General features: G+C 37.1%; 1 protein-coding gene across 3 annotated transcripts in view; it reads right to left on the bottom strand.

Moving 5' to 3' along the window:
- Positions 1 to 25,231, bottom strand: part of FBN2 (fibrillin 2) — a 163,080-nt gene that overhangs the window by 27,253 nt on the left and 110,596 nt on the right. For all 3 annotated transcript variants that reach the window (XM_048931325.1, XM_048931326.1, XM_048931327.1), the window contains 16 exons: positions 24,472 to 24,597; positions 24,011 to 24,133; positions 23,767 to 23,892; positions 22,581 to 22,706; positions 21,410 to 21,532; positions 19,940 to 20,062; positions 17,476 to 17,601; positions 15,331 to 15,453; positions 14,849 to 14,971; positions 9,485 to 9,646; positions 8,660 to 8,728; positions 7,961 to 8,086; positions 7,371 to 7,496; positions 6,626 to 6,778; positions 1,122 to 1,190; positions 465 to 590 (listed from right to left, as the gene is read on the bottom strand). In XM_048931325.1, the coding sequence (XP_048787282.1) occupies positions 465 to 590; positions 1,122 to 1,190; positions 6,626 to 6,778; positions 7,371 to 7,496; positions 7,961 to 8,086; positions 8,660 to 8,728; positions 9,485 to 9,646; positions 14,849 to 14,971; positions 15,331 to 15,453; positions 17,476 to 17,601; positions 19,940 to 20,062; positions 21,410 to 21,532; positions 22,581 to 22,706; positions 23,767 to 23,892; positions 24,011 to 24,133; positions 24,472 to 24,597 (1,950 nt within the window). The remainder of the gene's footprint in view (positions 1 to 464; positions 591 to 1,121; positions 1,191 to 6,625; positions 6,779 to 7,370; positions 7,497 to 7,960; positions 8,087 to 8,659; positions 8,729 to 9,484; positions 9,647 to 14,848; positions 14,972 to 15,330; positions 15,454 to 17,475; positions 17,602 to 19,939; positions 20,063 to 21,409; positions 21,533 to 22,580; positions 22,707 to 23,766; positions 23,893 to 24,010; positions 24,134 to 24,471; positions 24,598 to 25,231) is intronic.

Genomic DNA, 25,231 nt, shown 5'->3' with positions numbered 1-25,231 from the left:
GCACAAGTTTCTTCAGCAGTAGTCCCCTGAATACCAATGATAAAAATCCTATTAACTTTATGACACATAAAACTTCACTACTATATTTTACAAATATCTGATACTTGTTTACCTATAAAACCACAGATGAACGGATACAAGAAGGAAATATCAAGGGAAGCTTTTCTTTGAACAAGTTTTAAGAACAAGGATCAAATTACCACCTCAAAACAAAAGTATTTCATTTACCAGCAACTTAGGCGTCAGTGCATTACCTGACACAAAACAATGACAAATTAAGTGTATGTGCATATGTATTAAAGACAAACATACCACAAACACATTTATAACAGTCTTGAACCCTACAAGAAAACTCACAACTTATCAATTAGAGTTTCAAAAACGCGTAAGTTAAATTTGCTCCTTCCCTTTAAGATAAGTATGCTTATGGGGAGTAGGTAGAAAATAACATCACTTCAAATCACCTTCACAGACCAAGAGCAGGTCATTGTAGCTGAATCCAGTTGGGCATTCACAACGGAAGCTGCCGATCTGATTGATGCAAACACCATTTGCACAGATTCCTGGGATTTCTTTACATTCGTCGATGTCTGAAATTCAGATGAGCTGCTCAGTCCTTGTGGCTTTACATACTGCACACGTACACAGTATTCTCAATTTTACTGTTCTTTACACTGAGCTGAGACGTTTCTTTTAATCTACTTAAGCTATATACACAACATAAATCTAAGCATGTATTTTTCCACTATGAGAATATTTTTCCACTATGAGAAAAAATAAACTATGTGGAGTTCTGTAAGTGATACAGAGAAATACTAAGTATGAGACAAGATTCAGAGCTATTACAAATGTGCTAATAAGTCCACCAACATTTTTGAAAGTAAACTTTTCACCTTACTAATTAAAACTCAAACCTATGAAACAGGATGGAAGGGGAGCAAAAAAAATTACTAAAAAATGTAGGAATAAAAAAAATAAAAAAACCCAAACCATTGTAAGTTTGCTCTCACAACATGTCTCCTGCAGGTCTACAAAAAGGAATAAGGATTTTATTTTATGAAATATTAATTTCAGTACTATCTGTAAGAATTGTTGGTTAAAATAAGTTTATTCAAACTTACCAACAGCTTTTCCAGTATGAATGTCAAAAGTAAAGCCAGGAATATTGCCACATATGTTCTTGAATTCAGCTAGAGCATATGACAGAAAAACGTATTTTCAGTATTTATAGATCTCCCAATTACTTGTAGTTTTCTCATAGCTGATATAAGCCAAATATAGACAGAAGATGCCACTGCACCCTGTACAAATTAATACTGAAAATTCAAGTTGCCAATTAACAAATGCGAATGGAGCACTAATTCATACCTGTCTTTTTGCAAATCTTTGCAGACTTTGGCATGAGAAAAACTGTCTGATTTGAGCAAGCAGAGCTTCAGGTTTTGTTTTACATAGAACTCTGTAACTTGCCTTTTAAGGTTGGTTTCTGCTTTCTAGAAACCTGCAGAGAATCTGCAGCAAGTTTCAGAAGGAAGGAATAAATGTGACTTACCTGTTCTCAGCCTTCTCTGACAATACTGTTGCTGTTTCTTTTTTGTGAAGATTACTGAAACTTAGTTCCACTGAACTGAGGAGCAGGATGGACACTCTACTTTGAAAAAGGTGCTTCAAAGAGCACTGGTTCTCTATGCTCATTTTATACCCACTTTCCCAGAGCATCCTGAGAATGGGAGTTGGACTGGATAACCTTTAAAGCTGCCTTCTCAAACAATTCTGTGGGAAACTCAAACTCAAATCTCAAACAATTCTATTGGAAATGCACACAAGTACGAAATCAGTAACTGCAAGGTAATGCAGGCAAGGTATATGGAGTTTAGTGGATTTCCAGCATACAGACAAAAAATCAGCTACTTGTGAACAAGTATCTCTATCTAGTTCTTATTTCTAGATACCACAGAATCTAGTAATAATTGCAGGATATAAGAAATAAACAATTATGTGTTTAAGGAAAGTATAAAGCACCTATATTGGTAAGACCTTACTGGTACAACAACATTTTCAAGAATAAATATGTAACATGTTTACAGTATACTAACTTTGATCCAGGCAGAAATACCAAAAATAACATGACTGTAACTGTTGTTTGCTATGTCATTTGTGAAATACTTAAGAGTACTGGTGGAAATCCATACTGAAATTCCACTTGTCTGAGAGGAGCAAAATATTTCCAGTGTGAAGACTTGAAAAACTTATTTCCATGAGGAGCTTGCATCAGGTTATGTGTTTGCTAACAATAAACATCCAGCTCCTGTTTAAAATCTCGTGGGATGCTATGAACACTCAAATTCTCCACACAAAAAGTATCTTTCCATCCTAACCCTTTATAATCTTCTTCATGAAAAATTGTAAGTAATGTGATAGACATTCATACCTGCAAAGATATTCATACCTGCAAAGTGTTAAGTCAAGGTAAAATTTTCTTTTAAAGAATATGGATAACAATTTTTAAATGTCCCACTTAGCTAAAATTCAAAGTGGTTCTGAAAGAATAACATCTGAAGACTTCTGTAAGTGCTCTGTCCACTGATGACAACCCAACAGTAAGTCTGCTCTCTGACAGTTAGTGTTCAAAGAAAGTGAGCATATGAACTTAACTCAACTCTAAACCTACAATTTAGACAAATTATTAAGGTATTTCTCCCAGTACCATAATGAAAAAAGAAGACCCTTCTTTTTTTCCAGAGTGCTGACAGTTTATTTCTCTCCTGCCTGTTGTCTGAATTTCTTGATTCTCTACACTTCAATGGTAGCTTTTCATTAGCTTAAAATCTTACAAAGTTTAATCACTGGGGTTATAACTTGAATACAAAATATATATTAATTTCAGCAAAAATAGCTGATTGCTGCTCAGAATATGATTTGGAAAGACAATTTTTTTCACATTCAAATATCCTTTGTCATTTTTGTAGGTAGCTGAGTAGGCTCCAACATCTGAACCTCAGCATTTTCTTCTGTGTTCTGTCTCATCTGTAATGACTGTTTAATGCCTGCTGAAGTTTGTCTTGTGCTACAGAATGGAGAGTCTTAAAACTCAATGTCACAGTGCTTTGCCATCCAGCAACTTTCTGCTCCTTCATGTCAATAAGATTTAAGGTTTTCTTTTTAACAGTTCTTTTCTACACTGAGATTTATGCCACCTACTATTGTCAGTAAATCTGTGAAACATACACACTTGCTAAGGCGAGGGCCTAATGTTTATTACCCTGTCACAGAATCACAGAATCACCCGGGTTGGAAGGGACCCCAAGGATCATGTAGTTCCAACCCCCCTGCCTAGCAGGGCCACCAAACATACACATTCAGATCAGGTTGCCCAGGACCCCGTCCAGCCTGGCCTTAAACACCTCCAAGGATGGGGCATCCACAACCTCCCTGGGCAGCCCGTTCCAGGGCCTAACCACTCTCCTAGTAAAGAACTTCCCCCTAACATCTAACCTAAATCTTCCCTCCTTCAACTTGGATCCATTTCCCCTAGTCCTGCTGTTGTCAGCCCTTTTGAAGAGTTTACTCCCCTCCTGGGTGTAGGTTCCCTTCAGGTATTGATAGGCTGCAATGAGGTCACCCCGCAGCCTTCTCTTCTCCAGGCTGAACAAGCCCAACTCCCTCAGCCTGTCTTCATAGGGGAGGTGCTCCAGCCCCCTGATCATCTTAGTCGCCCTCCTCTGGACCCTTTCCAAAATCTCTATGTCTTTCTTGTACTGAGGGCTCCACACCTGGACACAGTACTCCAGGTGGGGCCTCACAAGAGCCGAGTAGAGATCCCTGTCCCTATGGATGATGACAACCTATTCCTGTGGTAATGCCTAACATTAGTTCTGGGACAATGAAAAAACAGCTTTGAAGATCGCAAGCCTACTTTCCTATATATTTTACATCTTATTTAGTGGAGTTCTTCCTATTTTTTTTCTTTTCAGTTCGCACTGTGTAGAAAAACAGCATGTAATACATCAGGACTGCAGCAGAATGCTTTCATAAAGGAGTGCCAAATTAGCAATATACAAACACTCCAGAGATTTACTTTCTGCAAGCTTGCATTTGCAACTATTTTTTAAAGACTATTTCCAAAAACCACATACTTTTCACTGTATTATTTTTCATAGGACAAAAAGATCTAACACATAATACGGAAAAAAAAACCCTCTGAAGTCAAGCACTTTCAAAATGATCCAACCATGAAAAAAGTTCTGCAAATACCTGGCTACTTTGTAGCACTGAAGCAGCTTTTTACACTTCTTAGGGTGGAAAAAGCTGCCCCAAGAATGATAAACTCATTCAGGCCTCTACAGTAATGTTATGATCAGAAGGCATCAGAGACTGATTGTTGTTAAGCATGAATACATGTAAGAAAATACATGAAGAAAATATTTCACAAAGAAAATACTGGCATGTGAAGTTCGTTTAGAGGAACAATACAATTCTCATCAGAGCAGAATAATGCTTTTAATGAGCTACTGAGCTCAGTCTAGCAAAATGGAAAAGGTCACTGTATCTTAATCCCTGTCTGTGATGTTTAGCCCTCTCCTAGATTTCAGAACAACTGATTATATCCTGTAAGTTCAGCTATTCAACCATTTACACTAGCAATCTGTGTTTGATCCCTCACACAACCTATTTTCATGGTTAGAAGAGGGTCAGCTGTGTTTCCAAACACAGGAAAGGTACTTAAAACAGCTAACAAGGCCATGCCGAAGTACTTCAGGAAACACTTTCACCCCACATCTTCTTTCAGACTCAGTGAAATTGCTTTAGCAAAGCTTTAAAAATGGCAAACGTTTTTGAGAACCTGTCTTACCAATTTAAAAGGAGAATTCCTTCCTCAATTGGGAATATTAACTGCATGAATCCCTGTAAGTATTTGCTGCATTTTCTCATTGTGTTGTCATCATGATAATTTTATGGTAGAGAAACAAATGACTGTGGGAAAGAATTTTATGAGCTCTCTGTGATAGCAAGTATTTCCTCTCTTATTTTCATCTCCCATTCCTGACTGCTACGAACACTCCTTCATTTTCACTCCTCCTATTCAAGAAAGGAAAGGGAGAGGGTGTTTTTCTTTTCAGTCCTATTTTCCTCCTCTTTACTTCTTGTGCGAGAAAATCTTCCCTAATTTATATGCTATTTCCTTTACATCACCAGAATATACTATGTGGAATGGAAGGAATATATTATTTACACTAACACCACAGATGATGCACCCACAAGAGGTATGACTTTAGCGACACTAGCTCACTGCAAAGTTGATTAAATAGTAAAATGTATTTGTATGAAACAGTTTTTTGTTCTCCTCCCATCCCCCTATTCCCCTCAATCTAGGAAAGCTCTTTCTATAAGCATAAGAATCTTTTAATGAGGTCCAGGTGCTACTGTCAGGTTTCCAAGCTGGTAATTCTCTGACCAATGATTTTTCCTTGAAAGCTGAGCTTTCAAGGGTGATTTGTTCCAGGCAAGAAACTCAATAAAAACTAACCGAAAAAGAACTGAAAACCTTATTATTTTCACCCTATTTTGCAGAATGAATTTTTTACTTCCCTTCAGTATGCCCTGCTTACTGAGCTTTTGCAACTTGACCATCTTCAGCAGATGGAATGTAAAAGCAACTAAGAGGATTGTGCTCAGACTTGAGACACAAATGAAAAATCTGGAAAGGTTAATACACTTAAGTAATGAAACACAATCTTTCTCTTCTGACAGAGATTAGAACTATCTGGATAAATGTATTCATCAGCAATTCAGTTACTGAATTCTATTACCCTAACTTAATTATCCTGCAAGACTGATCAGGCAACAGACATCTTCACCCTAGTATTACTGCATGATGACTGCTTCTCCCAGAACTACGAGCAGACAGCTTTAGAGATGGGAGGTCTGTAATCACATATTCAGAGGACTGGCTTATGCCTCATATGTCAGTCTGGTAGTCTTACTCTCACAAACATAGATTTCTGACATACAGATACGTCTGAATGCAATTTTATGTACATACAAGACCTGTGAAAGCCTTTTTATTTGTTAGAAAGAAAGATCAAGGCAATCATAGTATACTCGTTTTATACTGCCATTTTATAAAATCCTGACTCTTCATTCTCATCACAAAAATGAAGTAAATAATTAGATCTAACTATAACAATACATTTTAGTTACTCCTGCTGATGATGGAAAGGTCAGACTGTATTTTCCAGGCCTTTTTACTTAGCTCCATACAGGGAGACCTAACAGTATTTTTTTCCCTTGTACTTGACCTCAGAGGAAGCTTAGAGGGAAAAATCTGCATACTCTTCCTAAATATTTTTTTCAACCTGTGTGAATGATTGTTTCCCTCAAGCATTCATACTGTATCTTTCCACTCAATATGGAGTGATACTTCAAGAATGGAAGAAATATTAATTTCTTTTTAGCACAGCCAGACTTAATTCAGCCAGTGAGAAGTTGACAGAGTATTGTCACTGTGCTTGGGAATGGTGACAAATGTGTTTTTTTCTGGCTGAAATATTAACTTTAGCTAATACGTGAAAGGAGCAGATGAGTAGTGATGTAAAAAAAAAGAGATGATTACAGTAGGCTTTACCTGTTCCTGGGGTTGGACATGGTTCACAAGGTTTGTTCCAGGCTTTCCCAACATTGTAGGTGCAGCAGCACATCCTTTTGGTTACATTGAAGGGCAGTTCATTCTCACAGGTGGTTCCATTATAACTTCTGTAGCAAAAGCTTTTCCTCATGTCTAGATGTGAGAAAATAATCATTTACAAAGTCAACAACAAATGGACTTAACTAAATATTAATACCCCACGACCGAGAACTCTGGCTTCTGAATGCAACTCTAATACAGACATTTAAAAAGAGTTTAAGGATTGTAGTTATCTGCTTTCTTTGCATTAGATATGTCTGAAATTTGGCGGATTTTCAAGACATAGGGGTAAAAGCAATATTCCTAGGGAATCAGAAACACACTGTAGATGCCTACTGAATCCAGTTATATATCAAACTTTATTATTGGAAATGACTAGTGAAAATAATTCTGAGTTCTATTAAAGAATAAGACCATGAGAACACTGGCAGTTGTCTACATCTCTTTTCAGACTATTAGACATGACATTCTGAGAGTTAAAAGTAAGAAAAAGCAATATAAAAATTCAAATTTATAAAAAACATAAATAACTGCAAGTCTATTCTTATGAAGTTTCAGTTTTCTGGTTAGAGATTTCTAAGAGATTGGAAATGACCATGACAAAAAGGAAATTTTAGAGCAGAGAATCTTATTCCAAAACTAGCTGATATCTAGACAGTTCTAATAAAGATAATATTCTACATACCCATACAGTTATGTCCTCCATTGACCTGCATATATTCAGGAGGGCAAATGCAGGTGTAGTTTCCCAGAGTATTGTAGCAGGTGCCAGGACCACAGACACCAGGATGTGCAACACACTCGTCAATATCTGCAGAATTGAAAATACTATAGTTAACAAAGGGAAAGAAGACCAAACCCTGGCAAGTATTTCGGAGAAACAGATCTATAATAAACTATACTACTATAACAAAAATGATGATTTAAAGGCTAGCTTAGAAAGCACTGCTTAGATTTGGGTCAATATGAGAAGCCTAGTAGGCAACATAAAGCATTAAACTAAATATCCAGAAATCATTAACAGCCACCTTACCTGTATACTACATACTGACTATATCTAGCTGAGATCTATTATTTAGACATAAACATTAGTATATGCAAACGTTATATTTCAAACATTATATTCATCTTACCAGCAACTAAAGACACTGATTCAAGAGAAGATTTTAGGCAAGAGTGTGGACACTATATCTACTTATGAATTTAAGACTAAATGCAGTAGAGTTTTTCACCATAATTGAACTGTGAAAAAGAAGACCATTTCAAGGACTCAACCTTCACAGATTCTTGTCTCTTCACTGAGGTAGTAGCCTTTTGGACATTCACACTGGAAGCTGCCAAAAGTATTGATGCAATTTCCTCCTTGGCAGAGACCTGGCAGCTCCTGACATTCATCAATGTCTAAAAATAAATACAAAAATTTATTTTCAATTTATGACGAAAGGAAAGAACAGACTGAGATTTTAAGAATTAATACATTTTAACTGCAATGTGGACTTTTTTTTGCTTCTAAATCACACTTCATGAAAGCATGGATGAGATGCTCATTGTCTGTTATTTAACTAGTTTTATTCTGGAGCACGTTTTCAGCAGGAATTTGGTGTCTGATTTCTCGTTCCCGCATACTCATTGGAACTAGGTCTTTTTGTCCAATTAATGTTTCCTGAAATTTATGCCTTCCACTGTAAATCGTACGTTTCATAAAATATTTATTCTTTTTTTAATTTTTAATTTTTAATTCCAACTCAAGTAAGGAGGTACATAAAAGGTATGCATCCATTTATTTTCCTAGAGAAATGCTAGACTTCTTCAATGTTTTTTTACAATGCTCCTTATCATTTTTGTACAACTAATACTAGAAAAGGTTTGCTTTGCAATAACTGTAACAACTTCTTCAATATATAGTTTCTGCATATAACTCTCCAAAGACGGCAGGTTTTTTTTACTATTTAAGATGATATAAGATGAACTCACCTTCCAAAATAATAGTGATGGGATTTGGTCTGAATCCTTCTCCTCCTGGACAAAGAGTATTGTATTCCGCTAAGCCATTGAAAGAGAGAGAGTGTCAGTCATAAGAAATATAAAATGCTAACAACAGAAACACAGCACTTCATAAGTGTATTAATGATTCCCTTTCCCTACAGTCATTGGTTTTCTATCCTCCTTGGTCCACTCATATATATAAAACAAGTTTAAAAAATGAGATTAGTGGAAAATCAAGGTAATACTGGCAACTCTGCTTCAAACACTGTCATAACCTCAAATATTCTTATAGGCAAGTAAAATGCTATTTCCTCTATAGTGTTTCTGCATAAGGCATATATGCACCCTACTGAGGTTTTACCATTTCTTTTAGTAAAATATCCCACAATACAATAGATAAAACTGTACATTAAAATTGGATTTCACCCTATTTTGAGACTGTTAAGAGTAACATGTGTGACATTTCTTTTGCATTACCCTTTCAAAGAACTTCACATATCCACAAAGCTGTTAGGTATTAGCTGTTGAGTAACAGTTTTGAAATTACTGGAGTGACTTAGAAATTGTTATGTAACAGTTACCAAAACTCTCATCTGAGAGCTACCACCATTTTCCAAACTGAAGCATTAGAGTTTTCTTTCCCCTCTACCAGTGAGGAGCTGACAACTAATAATTTTAATAGATGTATGCAAACTTACAGAAGAAAACTGGTTTATTAAACAATAACCTAACAGCAAAATAGCAAAAGATTTCATCCTTATTAGTATCTTCTATAATATGTGGGAAAGGGAGAGTAAGAGAACACTTCCTTACTGCTATTTACAGGAGGACATGTTTCACAGGGGTTTCCCCAAGCCTTTCCCAGGGAGCAGCAGCACGAAGAACGACTGACTCCAACTCCAATTTCAGTATTGCAGGATAGGCTTCCGTCCCCTCGTGGTCCATACTTCAGGTAGCAATTGCCAACACGATTATCTATAAAGCACATATATGTATAAATCACATGAGTACAGCTGCAGACAATGATGTGTGCAAAGCAACAGTAGGTATTCATTTTAACATTCCAGTTCTAAAGGAGGCAGTGAGATAACACTTCTTTTAAAGTCAATGACAATCTGGAAACACTTGTGTCCAGTTACTGATGTTGAGAGAGACAGAAAGGAGAAAGGATAGCTTCAGCTTTCTGAACATCCAGAGACCATCTTTAAGTGTCTGCCTTTCAAAATCGCATGATACCCTAACATACAAAGGACATCCACTATTTCCAATCTTCCAATCCATATAATAACACATAAAAAAAATAAAGGAAATCTTGCTGCAGTTCACTAATAATACTTTTTCTCTACTTTATGATATTCACTAGACTTAGAATTAGAATTTTGAAGAGTCATCTACTTTTCTATGCAATTACAAAATAAAGTCCCCTCTTGGAAGAATTGGAAGAGTTGGAAGAATTGTACTTGCAAATAAATTCTCCAAAAAGCATTAGTATTGAAACAATCAAGACTTTCAGTTAGTTTATGCAAATTACAACTTTGTAATACAGACAACTGTGAGCCCTGGTTGAATAAGCAGAGTCTGTTCAGAGAAGTAAAGCTACGAGTTTTCTTTCTACTGCCAATATTGTCTCTTTGTGCCCCATAAATGGAAAGTAACTAACAGTGAGTAATAAATACAAGGAATGAGAAGTCAGTCAAGTATTACAGTATTTGTTATCATAATCAAATAAGAGGGACATACATTTCCTTGAAGTTAATGTTATAATTTTAAAGATCACACAAGATGACTTGATTTCAAAAGTTACCCTTAAAGAAGCATAGAAACACACTTGACAAGAAAAGGAGATATCTTCTGTATAAAGATCATCTTTCTTGTATTTTTACAATTCTTATTAAAGGTATGACTAAGAAACATATATATGAATTTTTTGAATGACTTCCCAAATGTATATTTTACAAGTAAATACCATATTTTTGACTTATGACTTGCCACATGCTACAGTCCTAGCATTTTCTACGTGGAGTGAAATGAACAAAGCATGATAAATGTGCACCATTTATCATTTCAAAACCTCCAAAGTTTAATAAGTATTTTCTAAAATTTTTCTGAGGTTTCACACGTATATATTAAAAAAAAAACTGCAAAGGAAACTTTCTGCTAGAAATAACTCGATCTCAAGATCTTCAGTTAAATATAGAACACTGACTCATTAACTTTGACAGTGAACATTTCTTTCAAACACTATTTCAATCTTTCGAAATAATTTACATTTAAGCATTAATAGACAAATTCAGGTATATCTTTCTGTGCAGTTTTAATTGCATATAGTAACAGATCACAAAAAATAAGTATCTTCCTGGGCTCAAGGTAATCTACAGTAAATGTCAGTATGTAAACATAAATGATCACTGCTGTAAAATGTCAGTTAAGGGTTGAATGGAAGAGACATGCTTATTCTGCACTTCTGGGCCTCTGATGGTAAGAGAAGCAGGTTATTTTTATCTCTCCAGGGGCAAGAGGCCAAACTTACCTGAAATCACTGATCAGCATATTCAGAGTGGAAGCCATTTTCACTTACTAAAATTAAATTTATTACCCTACTTTTTTATTTACTACCAGATTCCTGGTAATAAATACAAGTTTTACAATCTGTTAAGGCTGAAAAAAGGCATATCCTGTCGTTGTCATGGACTTCAGCTGATACAATCCAAAACAGTTACTGTCAGAACACCTACATCCTCATGCTCTCAAAGGAACTGCATGCTCCTCTCCATTTGCAACAGCACAAAACATCTGCTTATTTAAGAGAAGCCAAGAAGAGATTTGGCTTCATTCTTCTTGTGAGAAGTGTTAACAAAAAAAAAGAACATTCTGGAACATGGCTTCCAACCAATGGACCGCAGGTCCATTATGAGCAATAGGAGATGACAGACCTTGGAAAGAGGGCAGACAGTGGAATTCTCTAGCAGAGAATCTACACTGAGTTCATAAAGGGTTTTAGGTTTCAGTTTACTACTCACATGAATTGCCTTGACAAGGCACCATGTTCTTTTTTTTGCCAAAGATAATATTTCTGTTCCTTCTGAGAGGAAAACTTCAATTTTTGTTCAAGTGTGCAAGAGATAGTTACGACTGAAGAGAACCAGAAGTGCTATTCTTTGACATTTCTGGAACACTTTTTTTTTTGTAAAACTTTTGCACTTCTCAAGAAAGAAATCTTAGTTTTACAGGCATTACAGTCTGTGTTCTTTTTCCAAGTGACTACAATCTTGGAGTGAAAATTGGGTAAGGCTTGACAGTTGCAAATGAAACAAACTTCATAATTAGTGAAGTAATTTGGACTTGCAGTTCTGAGACAATAAATAATCCCAAGTGAACTGAACTTTAGTTCTTCCCAGTTTGGACTGCCTAAGTCAGTAAAGCAGACACATCCAAAGCATACAACCTCTGGAACAAGAAGTAGTATGGCTGCACTGAAATGGCTAATGTCTCAGTGTTTCCTTTTCTCTTGTTAATCTGTTTAACCCTCTAGAAATATTACTAGTAAGAACAAAAGAAAAACTATAAAAACCTAGTAATGTTTATAATCACATAAAACAGCGTAACTAAGATGTCTTTATTTGCACTTGATGCCCTTATCTCTTCAACAGCACTACCGTATCATTTCATCCATGGAGTAGGACTTCTGTTATCTTACCCTGATGATATTTCAAGAGAAACAGAGGCTTTGGATGCCCCATTTAAAACAAAAACTGAATCATTAAATCAGACTGTAGAGAGATTGAAAATGTGCATCTGAGGGTTACAACTCATTCTATATACATGCAAGAGGATTTCATTCACTTCTGTCACCATCTGAAACTGAACATAAAGACATGCTTGCTCTACTCTTCTGTAAAGGCAATCATTGAGGAACTAAAGCTGGGAAAAATAAGGAAAAGGAGAGAGAGAAGAGTCTTTAAGTACCACAGAGAGAGGCCAAGTACTGTTTCCTTAGGATAGAAATAACAAAGGGACAGTATTTCTTTCACTTAGTTCTTAAATATGTTTTCATCAGAGAGGTAAAGCTTGCTTTCTCATTTGTGATTTTGATGTTGCTAAATTTAGCTTGGAGGAAAAAAAGTTTCCTTCCAACTGTGGAGTGCTTCCTGGTGGAACCACAGGATCCCTGCTGAAGATGTCATTGGAATAACTGGTTCCAAAGTAGAGTTACAACTCCTTATTTTTTTTAGGAAAACACATTTTAGCTAGCAGAAGGATAATTCATTCTCATGAGTTTCTTCAGAGACTAGTCAAATCTTTTGACAATAACTCAGGGCTTGTGTGTCGATTACACACGGTCTCAGGCTATAGAAAAGAATAAGGATCTTAGTTAAATGCTGAAATGAGCCCCAGAGGCAGGAATTCATTACTTAAACTGAATCAACAGATAAGCAAAGTTAAGTGTGAGTCAAATGGCAACTGAAGAAGTGTCGTAGTTTCGTTTGGTTTTCAGAATTCCACATCATAACATCATGTAGTGCACTGGGAATTAAAGTCTTAATGCTCCAATTCCAGGTACCTGTCCCTGTACATTACAGAAGTCACGGGACCTGGCCCTTCCATGAGGGGTGGTTTCTTACTGCCTGACAGTGGGTGCTGAAGGGTGCTTTCCTAGCCATGCCAAGCTTTTCAGGTATGACTCAGTCTCAGGAACTTTCTCTCTCCCTTATTTTATTTTATTTATTAGTTCCAATTTCAATTAGATTGTATTATATTGTGTTATCTTGCATTCCGATATCATAGTAAAATAAGTTTTCCTCCATAGATTGTTGCCATTGTTTTTTTTTCCTTCCTTGAGCCCAGCTCCCATCTCCCTACCCCTTTTCCCTTTTCCATTCCATTTCGTGGGGCTGGTGGGAGACCCAAGGGCCCCCCCGTCAGGGGCATAGATTGATCTAATTAACTCCGTGACAAGAAGAAAGATATTAAGGCATGTATTTAAAAAAACAGTCTTTAGGAGACAGAAATGAAGATTTTCAGTTCAATGGGAATAGATTACATACATCCTGTTCCTCTCCAAAAATTTCAGGTTAAAATTTTTTTTAAAAGTCATAGAATCCTTAGAGTTGGAAGTGACCATTAAAGATCATCTAGCCCATCTCCCCTGCAATGATCACGGACATCCACACTTGTTCAGGTTGCCCAGGGCCTGATCCAGACTTGCCTTCAAAGTCTCCAGGGACAAAGGGATGGAGCTCCTGCATGAGGTTCACCTGGGTCCACTGCTCAAGCCTGCCTAGGACTCTCTGGATAGCATCCTGTCCCTGTAGTGTGTCAACTGCACCCCACAGCTTGGTGTCATCAGCAAACTTGATGAGGGTGTACTTGACCTCACTGTCAATGTAATTAATGAATATTTTAAAGAGTACTGGTCCCAGCACTGACCCCTGGAGAAGAACACTCATTACTGATCTCCATCCAAACATTAGTGCCACTGACTCTTCAGGTCAAAATTGGTCAACAGGGTGAGAATCTCAAACAGGATCTTACCTCCAGGATCCAGCAAAGCAACATAATGTGGTGGTTTTGGTGGTGCCATAATGTGGTGGCAAATAAATATTATTGTAAATAATCAGAAAATGGAAAGAGTTGTAATTACTAATTTAAGCAAAACTGAGTTCCCAAGGTATTAAAATAAAAATGCTGTTTTCCAAATTAAATGCTAAAAAGCTTTTCCAGGATCACATGACAGTCCTATATGAAGCGGAAAATGTAATGAAAATGGAAAATGTAATGAAAGTTCACATTATGTATGTACTAAGCCAGAGAGAACTACATAAACTACAGTAGGATCAGCACTAGAATAGGGTCTCCAGGGAGGTGGTTGAGTCACCATCCCTGGATGTGTTTAAAAACCATTCGGATGTGGTGCTCAGGGACACGATTTAGCAGAGGGCTGTTAGGGTAGTATGGTTAGGTCATGGGTGGACTTGATGATCTTTAACGTCTTTTCTAACCTGAGGATTCTATGACTCCATCATTATTTTTCTATCTTGCTATCCTCACGCTGGCAGAACAGCCACCCTGCCTTTGAACAGAGGCCAAAACTACTATTGTTTGATATATCTAGTATCCATACAACACATGATTATTAATTTTTTTCTACAGTAATACTTCAGGGTAGCTTTTACTTACCCACACAACCCACTCCAGTAGGATTCAGCTGGAAATCTGGAGGACAGTTACATTCATACCTCCCAGGAGTATTTACACAAAGACCATTAACGCAGTTAATGGGATCAGCACATTCATCAATATCTGAAATAGGAAGGCTACATTCATAAATCCATTCATTGGATGGAAAACAAGACACATTTTACATTTTAAGGCAAAACAAGCAGGAAAATTTCAAATACAAGTTATTGCTAAATAAAATTGAAGGAGAGAACTATTAATAATTCTTCAAACAATTTATGTGTTAATAATTTTTCTACAGTTAGAAGCAATTGTTTTAATCTGTTCTTTAATGACTTCATAGCGTGCGATTAGCAGGGAAAAAAATACATTTGTACTGTTGCAAGAGAATACAATGCATGTTTTGTGAACTCATTACAATTTACTTGGTGCAATTAAAAAATATTTTAGTCTTAACATATCTACAAACAGATGAAGTATACCTGTACAGTTTCCCCCAGTTCTATCTAGTTCATAGCCATCATCACAGATGCAATGAAACATTCCTGGTAGATTATTACAGGTACCAAATACACATATATTCTGGAAGGAGCATTCATCGATATCTGAAGGAATATATTAAAGAAGGAATATATTAAAACCAGAAAGTTACATATGATTATTTCATAAGTATTTACAATAATGTACTATACTGCAAAATGTAAATGGAGACACATGTAACTTCTGAGCTGAAAGCAACTAACAGGAAAAAAAAATCTGCAGGTACTGTCAGATAGCAAGACTCCTAAGCAGTCAAAATCAAGCAACATTGCAAAGGGCTCAGCAGCTCTAGCACGACCTAGTGGGCCATTTTTAGCAAGGATGGACAGGAAAGCAGAAAGCATTTATATAATTTTACAACGAACTGCTGAATCTTCATTTGGAGTTCTGGGTACAGTGCTCTGTTCAAGAGTGATGAGCTAAAACTGGAAGACATGTAACAAAGGAATATTAAAATGATCAGAGTAACAAAATGTCAGTGATGAACTTGGCATGTCTGCCTTAGCCAAAGGTTGAGAAGTGATATAATGCCTCTTTACAAGACCATATGAGATTGAGTGACTTTCTGAGAGGAAGAAGGGAGAAAGAAGGGATCAATTTTTATGGAAAAATGAAATTTAAGATAAATGTTTAATATCCAACAGACCTCTATTAATTTAACCTAGTCATTAAAGGAAGATTTCTAAGTGCTGTTGAGAGTACAGCCATGAGATGACTTCCAAATTAGGTCAAGAACACAGTGTTATGATAAAAGTTAGCAAAGGTACAGAAAAGACTGCGCCATTGAGAAGGGAATGCATGAACATCTAATTTCTGTCGAAATTAAATCAATTATTTATATTACAATTATTGCACTATATCCAGGACTTGGATTTTATCAACTGATTGAAGAAATTTGCCAAGGAGTCACCTTATCAAAGGAACACATTAATATACCAATTTTTTCTTTTTTTTAGAATTCTGAAGTATTCAGCATTCATACAATTTAGTTCTCAAATTGTACAGATTAACCTATGTTACACTTCCAGACTTCTACTGGAATCACAATAATATTCCAAGATTTTTTTCCAGAATCTTCAATTTCTTTTTCAGTGCATCATTGTGGACCAAATGAAAAGCCAAAATTTCATAACCTGCTGTCCCAAAAATTAGAATATATTCTTTTCAAAATACTGATTAGATAGTTTGTATTTGGGGATTTTTATTAGAACACTGGTTTAATTTTGAATTGGCAACTGAGCTGCATTGAGAAATTAACTAAATAAGACAATCAATAATATGTTGTCAATGTAATTGATCTAATTAGAACAACTGAGTAGCTGATTTTTCAGAAGCTTATGGCAGAAGTCTCTTTTGTACACGTACTCCTGCATATGTGGATGTGCCAAGATACTGACTGAATTTTAAAGACTACATTTTGGAGACTGTTTTAAATGTCTCATTATAAATTTTAATTTTCTTAGAAGTTAATAGTTTTTTGCCATTACAGAATAAATAAGTTGAAAAGCTTTGGAGAATTAGTTACAAAGAATTTCTCTAATACACAATTTTCACATTAATCTGAAAAAGGATCCAAGAACACAACAGGGAATAGAAACTGAACTGGGTTAGAGAGAGAATAATTTCTGTGCTTCAGATGATCTGGTACAATACTGAAGGTGAGTGCATGACAATTAAAAAAAGCTCCAGGATACATTTTAAGGAGTGTTACAGACTTGTCAAATATAGTGGTGATTTGCCCACTCTAAATTTTCTGAAAAAAAATATTAAAAATGAAGTCACTTAGGAAATACAAACTTCACTAAGTAAACACATTAATGAAAACAGTGATTAATGTAGGATTTTCAACATACTATTCACTAGCAACAAAAGAAAGAAAAATAGTAATGAATTTGAAAACTACAGAGCCAAACTCCACTTAGATTTTTGGACCATGACCAGAAACTTTCTTACTTGAAGAAATCACTTTTATATGTCAAGTTCATGCTGCATATTCTGTTCCAGGCAGAGGTACTTCCAGCAATTCTTGTTGCTTTATAGCTGCCAATCCAAACCCAGAAAATAAATCTGAAGTACTGGTAGCTTACCTTGGCATGACTTGCTGTCCAAGGCAGGAGTGAATCCCATCTCACATTCACAACGGTACGCACCAGGGACATTCAAACACTGTCCATTTTCACACAGATTAATATTTTCTGCACATTCATCAACATCTGTGGGAGAGAGAAACTTTCTTCAAAATAAAATCCTTCAAAATATAAAAAAATTTACACTACCACTCTATGTTTCTGGGTACTGGCTGATATAAAATATTTCTACCTGAAGATAACTTGTAAGAACAAAGAAAAGCTAATCTAATGTAACTTCTAAATTGACTCCTTTTAATCAGCTAAGAGTCTTCTTTCATCATGAGAATTTTAATTTTTGTAATAATGCAAGGTTTTCAGTTCAGTACTATTAGCTTTAATAATATGTGTTAAAGTTAACCACAAACGTGAAACATACAAAGAAGTAAAATTAGAAGATCATACTTCTGAAATAAAAAACTCCCAATGCCAATCAGATGATCTTACATTAAAGGTGTAAATTTATTTTTGGTCTAAAGCCAGTTAGCTAATTACGAACACATTCACATTAATTTCTTTGTATTTTACTACTGTTCAGATGCACTCCTTCAAACCTTCAAATTTGCTGACTGCATGCATAGCATATTAGAACTCTAGAGCATAGACACTGTTGCATCTTCCACTTTAAGTGATAAAACACAGTAACTCAATGCCTAGACAGTCATGTTCTACAAAAAAATCCTTACGCTTTACATAATTATCTAAATTTAGGGTTACTTTGAAACACTGCAAGCCAAACAGTGTTCGCTATTAATAGCAAACAGCTACCAATGAATTTAAATCATAGTATCACAGAATCACAAAATGGCCACGGTTCTAAGGGACCTCAAGGATCATGAATCTCCAACCCCCCTGCCACATGTAGGGCCACCAACCTCCACGTTTAATGCTAAACCAGGCTGCCCAGGGCCCCATCCAGTCTGGCCTTGAACACCTCCAAGGATGGGGCATCCACAGCCTCTCTGGGCAGCCTGTTCCAGCACCTCATCACTCTCTGGGTAAAGAATTTCCCCCTGATGTCCGACCCAAATCTTCCCTCCCTCAACTTAAAACCATTTCCCCTCGTTCTACACATATCAACCCTTTCAAAGAGTTGATTCCCCTCCTATTTGTAGGCTCCCTTTAGGTACTGAAAGGCTGCAGTGAGGTCACCCCGCAGCCTTCTTTTCTCCAGGCTGAACAAGCCCAGCTCCCTCAGCCTGTCCTCATAGTGGAGGTGCTCCAGTCCCCTGATCATCTTTGTGGCCCTCCTCTGGACCCTCTCCAACAGCTCCCTGTCTTTTCTGTACTGCGGGCTCCACACTTGGATGCAGTATTCCAGATGGGGCTCACAACAGCAGCGTAAAGGGGGACAATCACCTCCCTGTCTCTACTGGACACCCCTCTTCTGATGGAGCCCAGGATACCATTTGCCCTCCGAGCCGCAAGAGCACACTGTTGGCTCATATTAAGTTTTTCATCTATCAGGACCCCCAGGTCCTTCTCCACAGGGCTGCTCTCCAAGGACCGCTCCTTCCAGCTTGTAGGGATGCCTTGGACTCCTCCGGCCCAAGTGCAAAACTTTGCACTTTGCTGTGTTGAACCTCATCAGGTTCACCCGGGCCCACCTTTCAAGCCTCTCGAGGTCCCTCTGCGTGGCATCCCTTCCTTCAACCGTGTTGACCGATGCAGTCACTCCATCATAGAAGGCCACCAGATTGGTCAATCATGACCTTCCTCTGATGAAGCCATGCTGACTGTCATGGATGACATGCCCATCCCTCATGTGGTCGAGCATGTCATCCAGGAGGATCTGTTCCATGATCTTCCCAGGCACAGAGGTGAGACTCACTGGTCTGTAGTTCCCTGGATCCTCCTTGCTCCCCTTCTTGTAAATGGGAGTGACGTGACCCTTCTTCCAGTCATCCGGGACCTCACCTGACAGCCACGACTTTTCAAAAATGATGGAGAGCAACCACCTCAGCCAGCTCCTTCAGAACCCTGGGATGCACGCCATCCGGCCCCATAGACACATTCAGTCTCATGAGGCGGTCTCGGACTTGCTCTGTCCTCACAGCGGGGAGGGATTTGTCGCCCCAGTCCCCACCTAGAGATTTAGGGATGCAGGGCTCTTTCTCATTGTCCGTTGAAGTGAGATAAATGCAGACATAACAAAGTTTTTCAACTATTTCTGAAAGAGCAAATGCCTATTTGCTGTGGAGGAAGAAGCACAGGAAGTTCACTCAACAAACAAGTCCCAGTGTATTTAGTGTTGCACACACTCCTAAACAACAGTCAGCCACCTCTTTGAGCATTTCCTCAGGAGATGGGAGTAACACTGATTTTAAAATATGTTACTGTGTGTTTGGGGTTGAGTCTAATTTTGCTAAGCTTCCACACAACAGAAACCGCCAGAGACAAATCAGCTTTCACAGAAAATACATACCAGAGCAGGTAAATCCATCCCCTGTGAATCCCTCAGCACAGGCACAGCGGTATGACCCTGGTGTGTTCACACACTGAGCATTCACACTGCACTGGTGTGTTCCATTAGAACATTCATCAAGATCTGCACACCAGAGGCAATAAATTACAAGTGTTAATACAAAAGACAGAATACTTTCATGAAACTGTCAAGCTAAAAAAACACAGAACATCCTATCAATGGATGGAATTCGACTGATTCATTAGTGTAAATGTTTACACCATTGCTTCAGTGTTATCCTGTTAAAAAGCTTTCAATCGAAGTGACTTAAAAAAGAAAACAACAAAATACCATAAAGCAAAGATGGTGAAGTCAAAAGCTGGCACATTTGATGACTCTTCTCAATTATTAGAACACAAAAGCAGCCTAAGCTTATGGAAGTCAATGCAAGCTTTCTTACCAATTTAGGCGTCACTTTGGATTTGAAACAAAAAAAAAAAGTGGAAAGAAAGAAAAAGACAATTCTCCTGACACTAATGAGCAATTAAAGCTTGATTTAGTGACCATGCAGTTGAATGACATGCAAGTCAGAAATAAATATCACACTATAATAGATGCTACAACAAATTTGACAGCTACTTTGATATTCTGCCTTGCCCATCAGTGGCTGTCTGCGGAGGGGTCTCCTGGTAGAACACTCTATATTCAGCAGCTATTTTAACTACAAGGATGCTGCTGGAATTTTTTTCTAAATCCCTTCAAATAGGACTTTTTATTTGCCTAGTTGAACTTCACAAATTTTTATTACATGATAACAATAAAAACCATAGAGCCTTTTTTTTTTTCCTCAGACTTAGCTTTAAAATCCACAGTAAAATGTCATAATACAATATTTTATCTTTCATATATTACACCATTAAAGTCTAATTCGTATGTGAAATTCTGATTCCACAGTTTCAAAAACGTTTTGCAAAAAAGGTAAATTTTACAATCTCTTACATACAAAAGTTAAAAGCAAAGGCAAGGGGACATGATTTGGTTGCAGTAGCCCAACAAAAGTAGAATCAAGTTTCCCATATGCTGAGTCTAATCTGTGTTATATTAGGCCTATCAACTGATAGGCCTGTACCATAGGATTAATACAAAAAAGCTGTGTTAAGTAATAGAAATAGTATCTTACTGGCAGGAAATCACAAAACAAACTCAGTTGTATTTTTGACTGAATTTTATATTTTGCATATTTTGGACATTTCATACTAACTTTGTAAAATACCTATTTAATTCAGTAGAATGATACACAGGCAGGCTTTTGAGGAAAAAAAAAAAATCCTCCAAATGTCTGAAAGCTAAGAATCCTCTACGCTCATCTAATCACAGAGTGCAGCTGAGAGAAAAACAAATATTTGCTTCTAGTGAGGTATTCATAGTTCGATTGCATGCATCATTAATAAAATAAGAAAGAGAGAAAACCTTAGTTTTCTATACACTTACCAATACATTTAATGCCATTTCCAAACCATCCCTCTCTGCAAGTACATTTAAAACTTCCTGGTACATTGACACATGAGGCATGCATGTCACAATTGTGAGCACCAATTTCACACTCATCCACATCTGCAAGCACAAAATAAACTATCAGTGTTTACAATCAGGAGCACCAGAATATTACACAGATGCTCTTACATGTTGCTCATTCCCAGAGTGCAGTTTTACAATCTTTTAAAAAATAAGACTTCAAAACCATATAATAATTTAAGCAAATGGCTTTGTATTATAGCTTAATAATAGTTATATCTGTATTTTCAATTGTACTTTTAATATGCTTTTAACATGTTTTTTGTAAACATGAAGAAATTAGGTTGATTTCCTACAGCTCCATTTTAGTGCAAAATCAAAGCTCTCTTACAGATATACTAAACATGCTGAAATGTCTAACAGACTGTGGGTGAGAGGCACATTTTAGTTACAGGAATTATTTTACTTATAAAAATGATGCAGAGTAAATTCCTAAACGTAAAATTATGAGAGGAATTCTGTCAACCTCCCTAGAAAAGTAATTTTGGAAGAACTTAGCTTGCTTCAACAGAGTTGAGCCAGTCTGCAAAGGAAAATACATTACTATAGGACGTTGCACGGTTTGAAACGGAACTACTCTGATTCTTTAAAATTTGTTAGCATGGGATAAAGGAAGGCATTTATTTTCCCTCTAACATAACTGCTTTCTTTTTCATTCTTCTACTGTTTTCCCTTTCGATCTTTTCCTTAGACTCCTGGGTCATTTCCTGCAGCTGTAGTTGACATGAATACCTTAAGTATGCATGACAAATAGTTCAGATAGAATACTTTAACACAAATGCAAATGCACCTGGGCAACCTAAGTTTCATACTGTAGATATTCACTCAGTTTATACAAGAACAAGGTTTGCCTTTAAAACTGCCATTAACCACAAGGCCTCTTCAACCATACTGATACTAGTCAAGGAGTACACCTTTTCAAACTCCTGGAAACATACTGACACATACAACAGTTAGACTCCTACACTTACTATTATGAAGAAACAACAACCTCGCTTGCATGTGAACGCACTTAGGCATTTATTTTACCTTAGAGCCAAGTAAGATATGTATACACCATGATATATATGTTGGAAATTTGCATTACCTGTGCATCCAGTGGTTCCTTTCTTGACTGAATATCCTAGCTGGCAGTGACAAATGAAGGAACCTTTAGTGTTCTCACATTCCCCAAACATACAAATGTTGGAATTCAAATCACATTCATTCACATCTGTAAGTGCACATAAATTCATTATTAGTTACATACTGCTGTCACCTAAAAGCACACTTTTTCATTTTGGAAAACCATTGTTCAGGTAAAAATGTCAGAAGCACGCTAGGAGAAGCTGCTGACTTCTTTGAGGCTAACGAGGCCTTGCAACAAAGCGCTGCGGAGGGCAGCGCTGAGCTCTGCTGTGCGTGCCAGCGACAGGGCTGAGGGAACGGCATGGAGCTGCGTCAGGGGAGGGCAGCTGGGGCTCAGGGAAAGGGGCTGCACCACAGGGCGGTGGGCACAGAATGGGATGCACAGGGTGGTAGGCACGGCCCCAGTGCTGGAGTTCAGGGAGTGTTTGAACACTGCTCTTAGATGCAGGGTTTGGATTTTGGGTGGTGCTGTGTGGAGCCAGGGGGTCGGTCTTGTGAACCTTGTGGGTCCCTTTTAACCTGGGATACTCTGTAATTCTAGAATAGCTTTGACATTACGTAACCTAACTTTTCCTCAATGTGTTTGTCTGTACACCTAGGTGCCCTTGTTTAAAATGACTACTGAAAGGTTTAATGGACAGATTTAAGTATTTAAGTAACATAGCCCAAACATCTTAAAATAAATAAAGCATTGTATATAAAAGGTGGTGGCTTCATATAAGCACCTAACTAAACACGTTAACTGAAACTGAAGAAATACTTTTATTTTGATTTCCTTTATAATCATGCATGATACCTTTCTGTAGTTGTGAGCACAAACTAAAGTATTTAAAAGAGTTACAATAAAAGGCTGGGGCACCCAAAATTGTCTTCTCAGTCATAGTGCTCTAGATAAATCCCACAACTGTGATTACATCAATCCTATTTTTGGATTTACAGGACTTGATTCACGCCTAGAGTTTTCTCTATATTTCTTATACCCTTCCTGACATTTATACAGTGGCAAGAAAGACCTACAGATCTTTTGTTTTCTACAATTTAGGTACCATTCCAAAACTTTTTTTCAAGGATTGAGCAGAAAATCCCAAAATGTAAGCTGTACAATTTTTAGACTTGCATTACCTTCACTGCATACAGATACTTACCAATACAAGTTTTCATGTCCATAGAAGCCATAAATCCATCGTAACAGAGACAGCGATACTCCCCTGGAATGTTAGTACATTGCCCTCCGTCACATATATCTGGATTGTTTTCACACTCATCAATATCTGAAATAAAAGTAAAACTAGTTCTCTCACACTGGTGCAGACTTCCGAACCATATTCATATTGGCTCAAATGCTTTAACTTTCAATACATGAAATCCAATGAAGATAATAAAACATACCTGCACATGTCCTGACATCTGGCATTAGAGCATAGCCATCACTGCAGCTACATTCGTAGCTGCCTTCTGAGTTAGTGCAGTGGGTGTCACAGCCACCATTCATTATCATACATTCATCAATATCTGGGGAAGCAACATTAGTTACAGTAAGTCCACTTTCATAAGGAAAAGTCACTTCATCTTGCAATTTTACCTAGGAGATGAATGGGTTTGCCACGATTCTAGATTTTAGTTTTTATATTGCACTCTCATGATTTACATTTTGTTCAACCTTTCGCCTTTCAACTGCATTTCATATGTAGAAAGTAGCTACTTTTAGTTGCTGCTGTGCTGCTTTTGTTCACATTTATTACTGGAGTTGTTAAAATAAGTGCAAAAGACATGTGGAACGTAGTATGAAAGCCATATGAAATAATATACGTGGCAGTAAAAATGTACAGTTGAAGGTATGTGGCACTTGCCTACACAGCCCTGTCTGTCAGACGTGGCTTGGTATCCAGAGTTACAGGAACACTGGTATGTTCCAACCATGTTCACACAGTTGCCATTTCTGCAGAGATTGTCACTTAGTGAGCATTCATTTACATCTGGAAAAGAAGAATTTATATTGATTACTTACTAGCTAGAATGCAGACTATAACTTCTCAAATGCCCAAGAAAGAGGATAAAGAATAACATTTTAAACTAGCAGAATTCAAACATGTTCAATTTCTTGTTCTTTTTATTTTCCAGTTCAAGGTATGCACCTCTGTATATCAGGCCTAGTGATCAAATACAGCATGTATAACAACCAAATGTTTATTTTCTTCACCTCTTGTCTGTGAATATTAACAGCAGCACATGCTGAATACTGACCCTCAGCAACTGCATGGTACTCCAATTTGCTGGAGTTTAAGCCACCTCATGCAGTGACTATGCATCAAACACAGCGACCAAAAAGGCAACCTGCTTTACAGCTTTTACTTTTTTCCCTCCAACTTTTTAGAAGATCGTGTGCAAAAAGCTGAGCTGCATATCACCACAGAGTCAAAAAAACTTTTTGTTATTGTAGGAACAAGGTTCACTTTGTACTTTTATGTCTTTTAATTGAAAGTAGCTAACATGAGAAGTACAGTCCTTTCAGTTGCTTAATAAACCCTAAAGGCCTAGTAAAATAATTCAATTTGAAGTCAACAGTGCCAAGGGCACTGGAGATTTTATAGGGTCTGCTATAAGGCTTTA

This window comes from Lagopus muta, chromosome Z, assembly GCF_023343835.1.
Source record: "Lagopus muta isolate bLagMut1 chromosome Z, bLagMut1 primary, whole genome shotgun sequence".
Taxonomy (NCBI): domain Eukaryota; kingdom Metazoa; phylum Chordata; class Aves; order Galliformes; family Phasianidae; genus Lagopus; species Lagopus muta.
The sequence above is the reverse complement of the archived record's forward strand: the minus strand, read 5'-3'. Positions and strand labels throughout refer to the sequence as shown.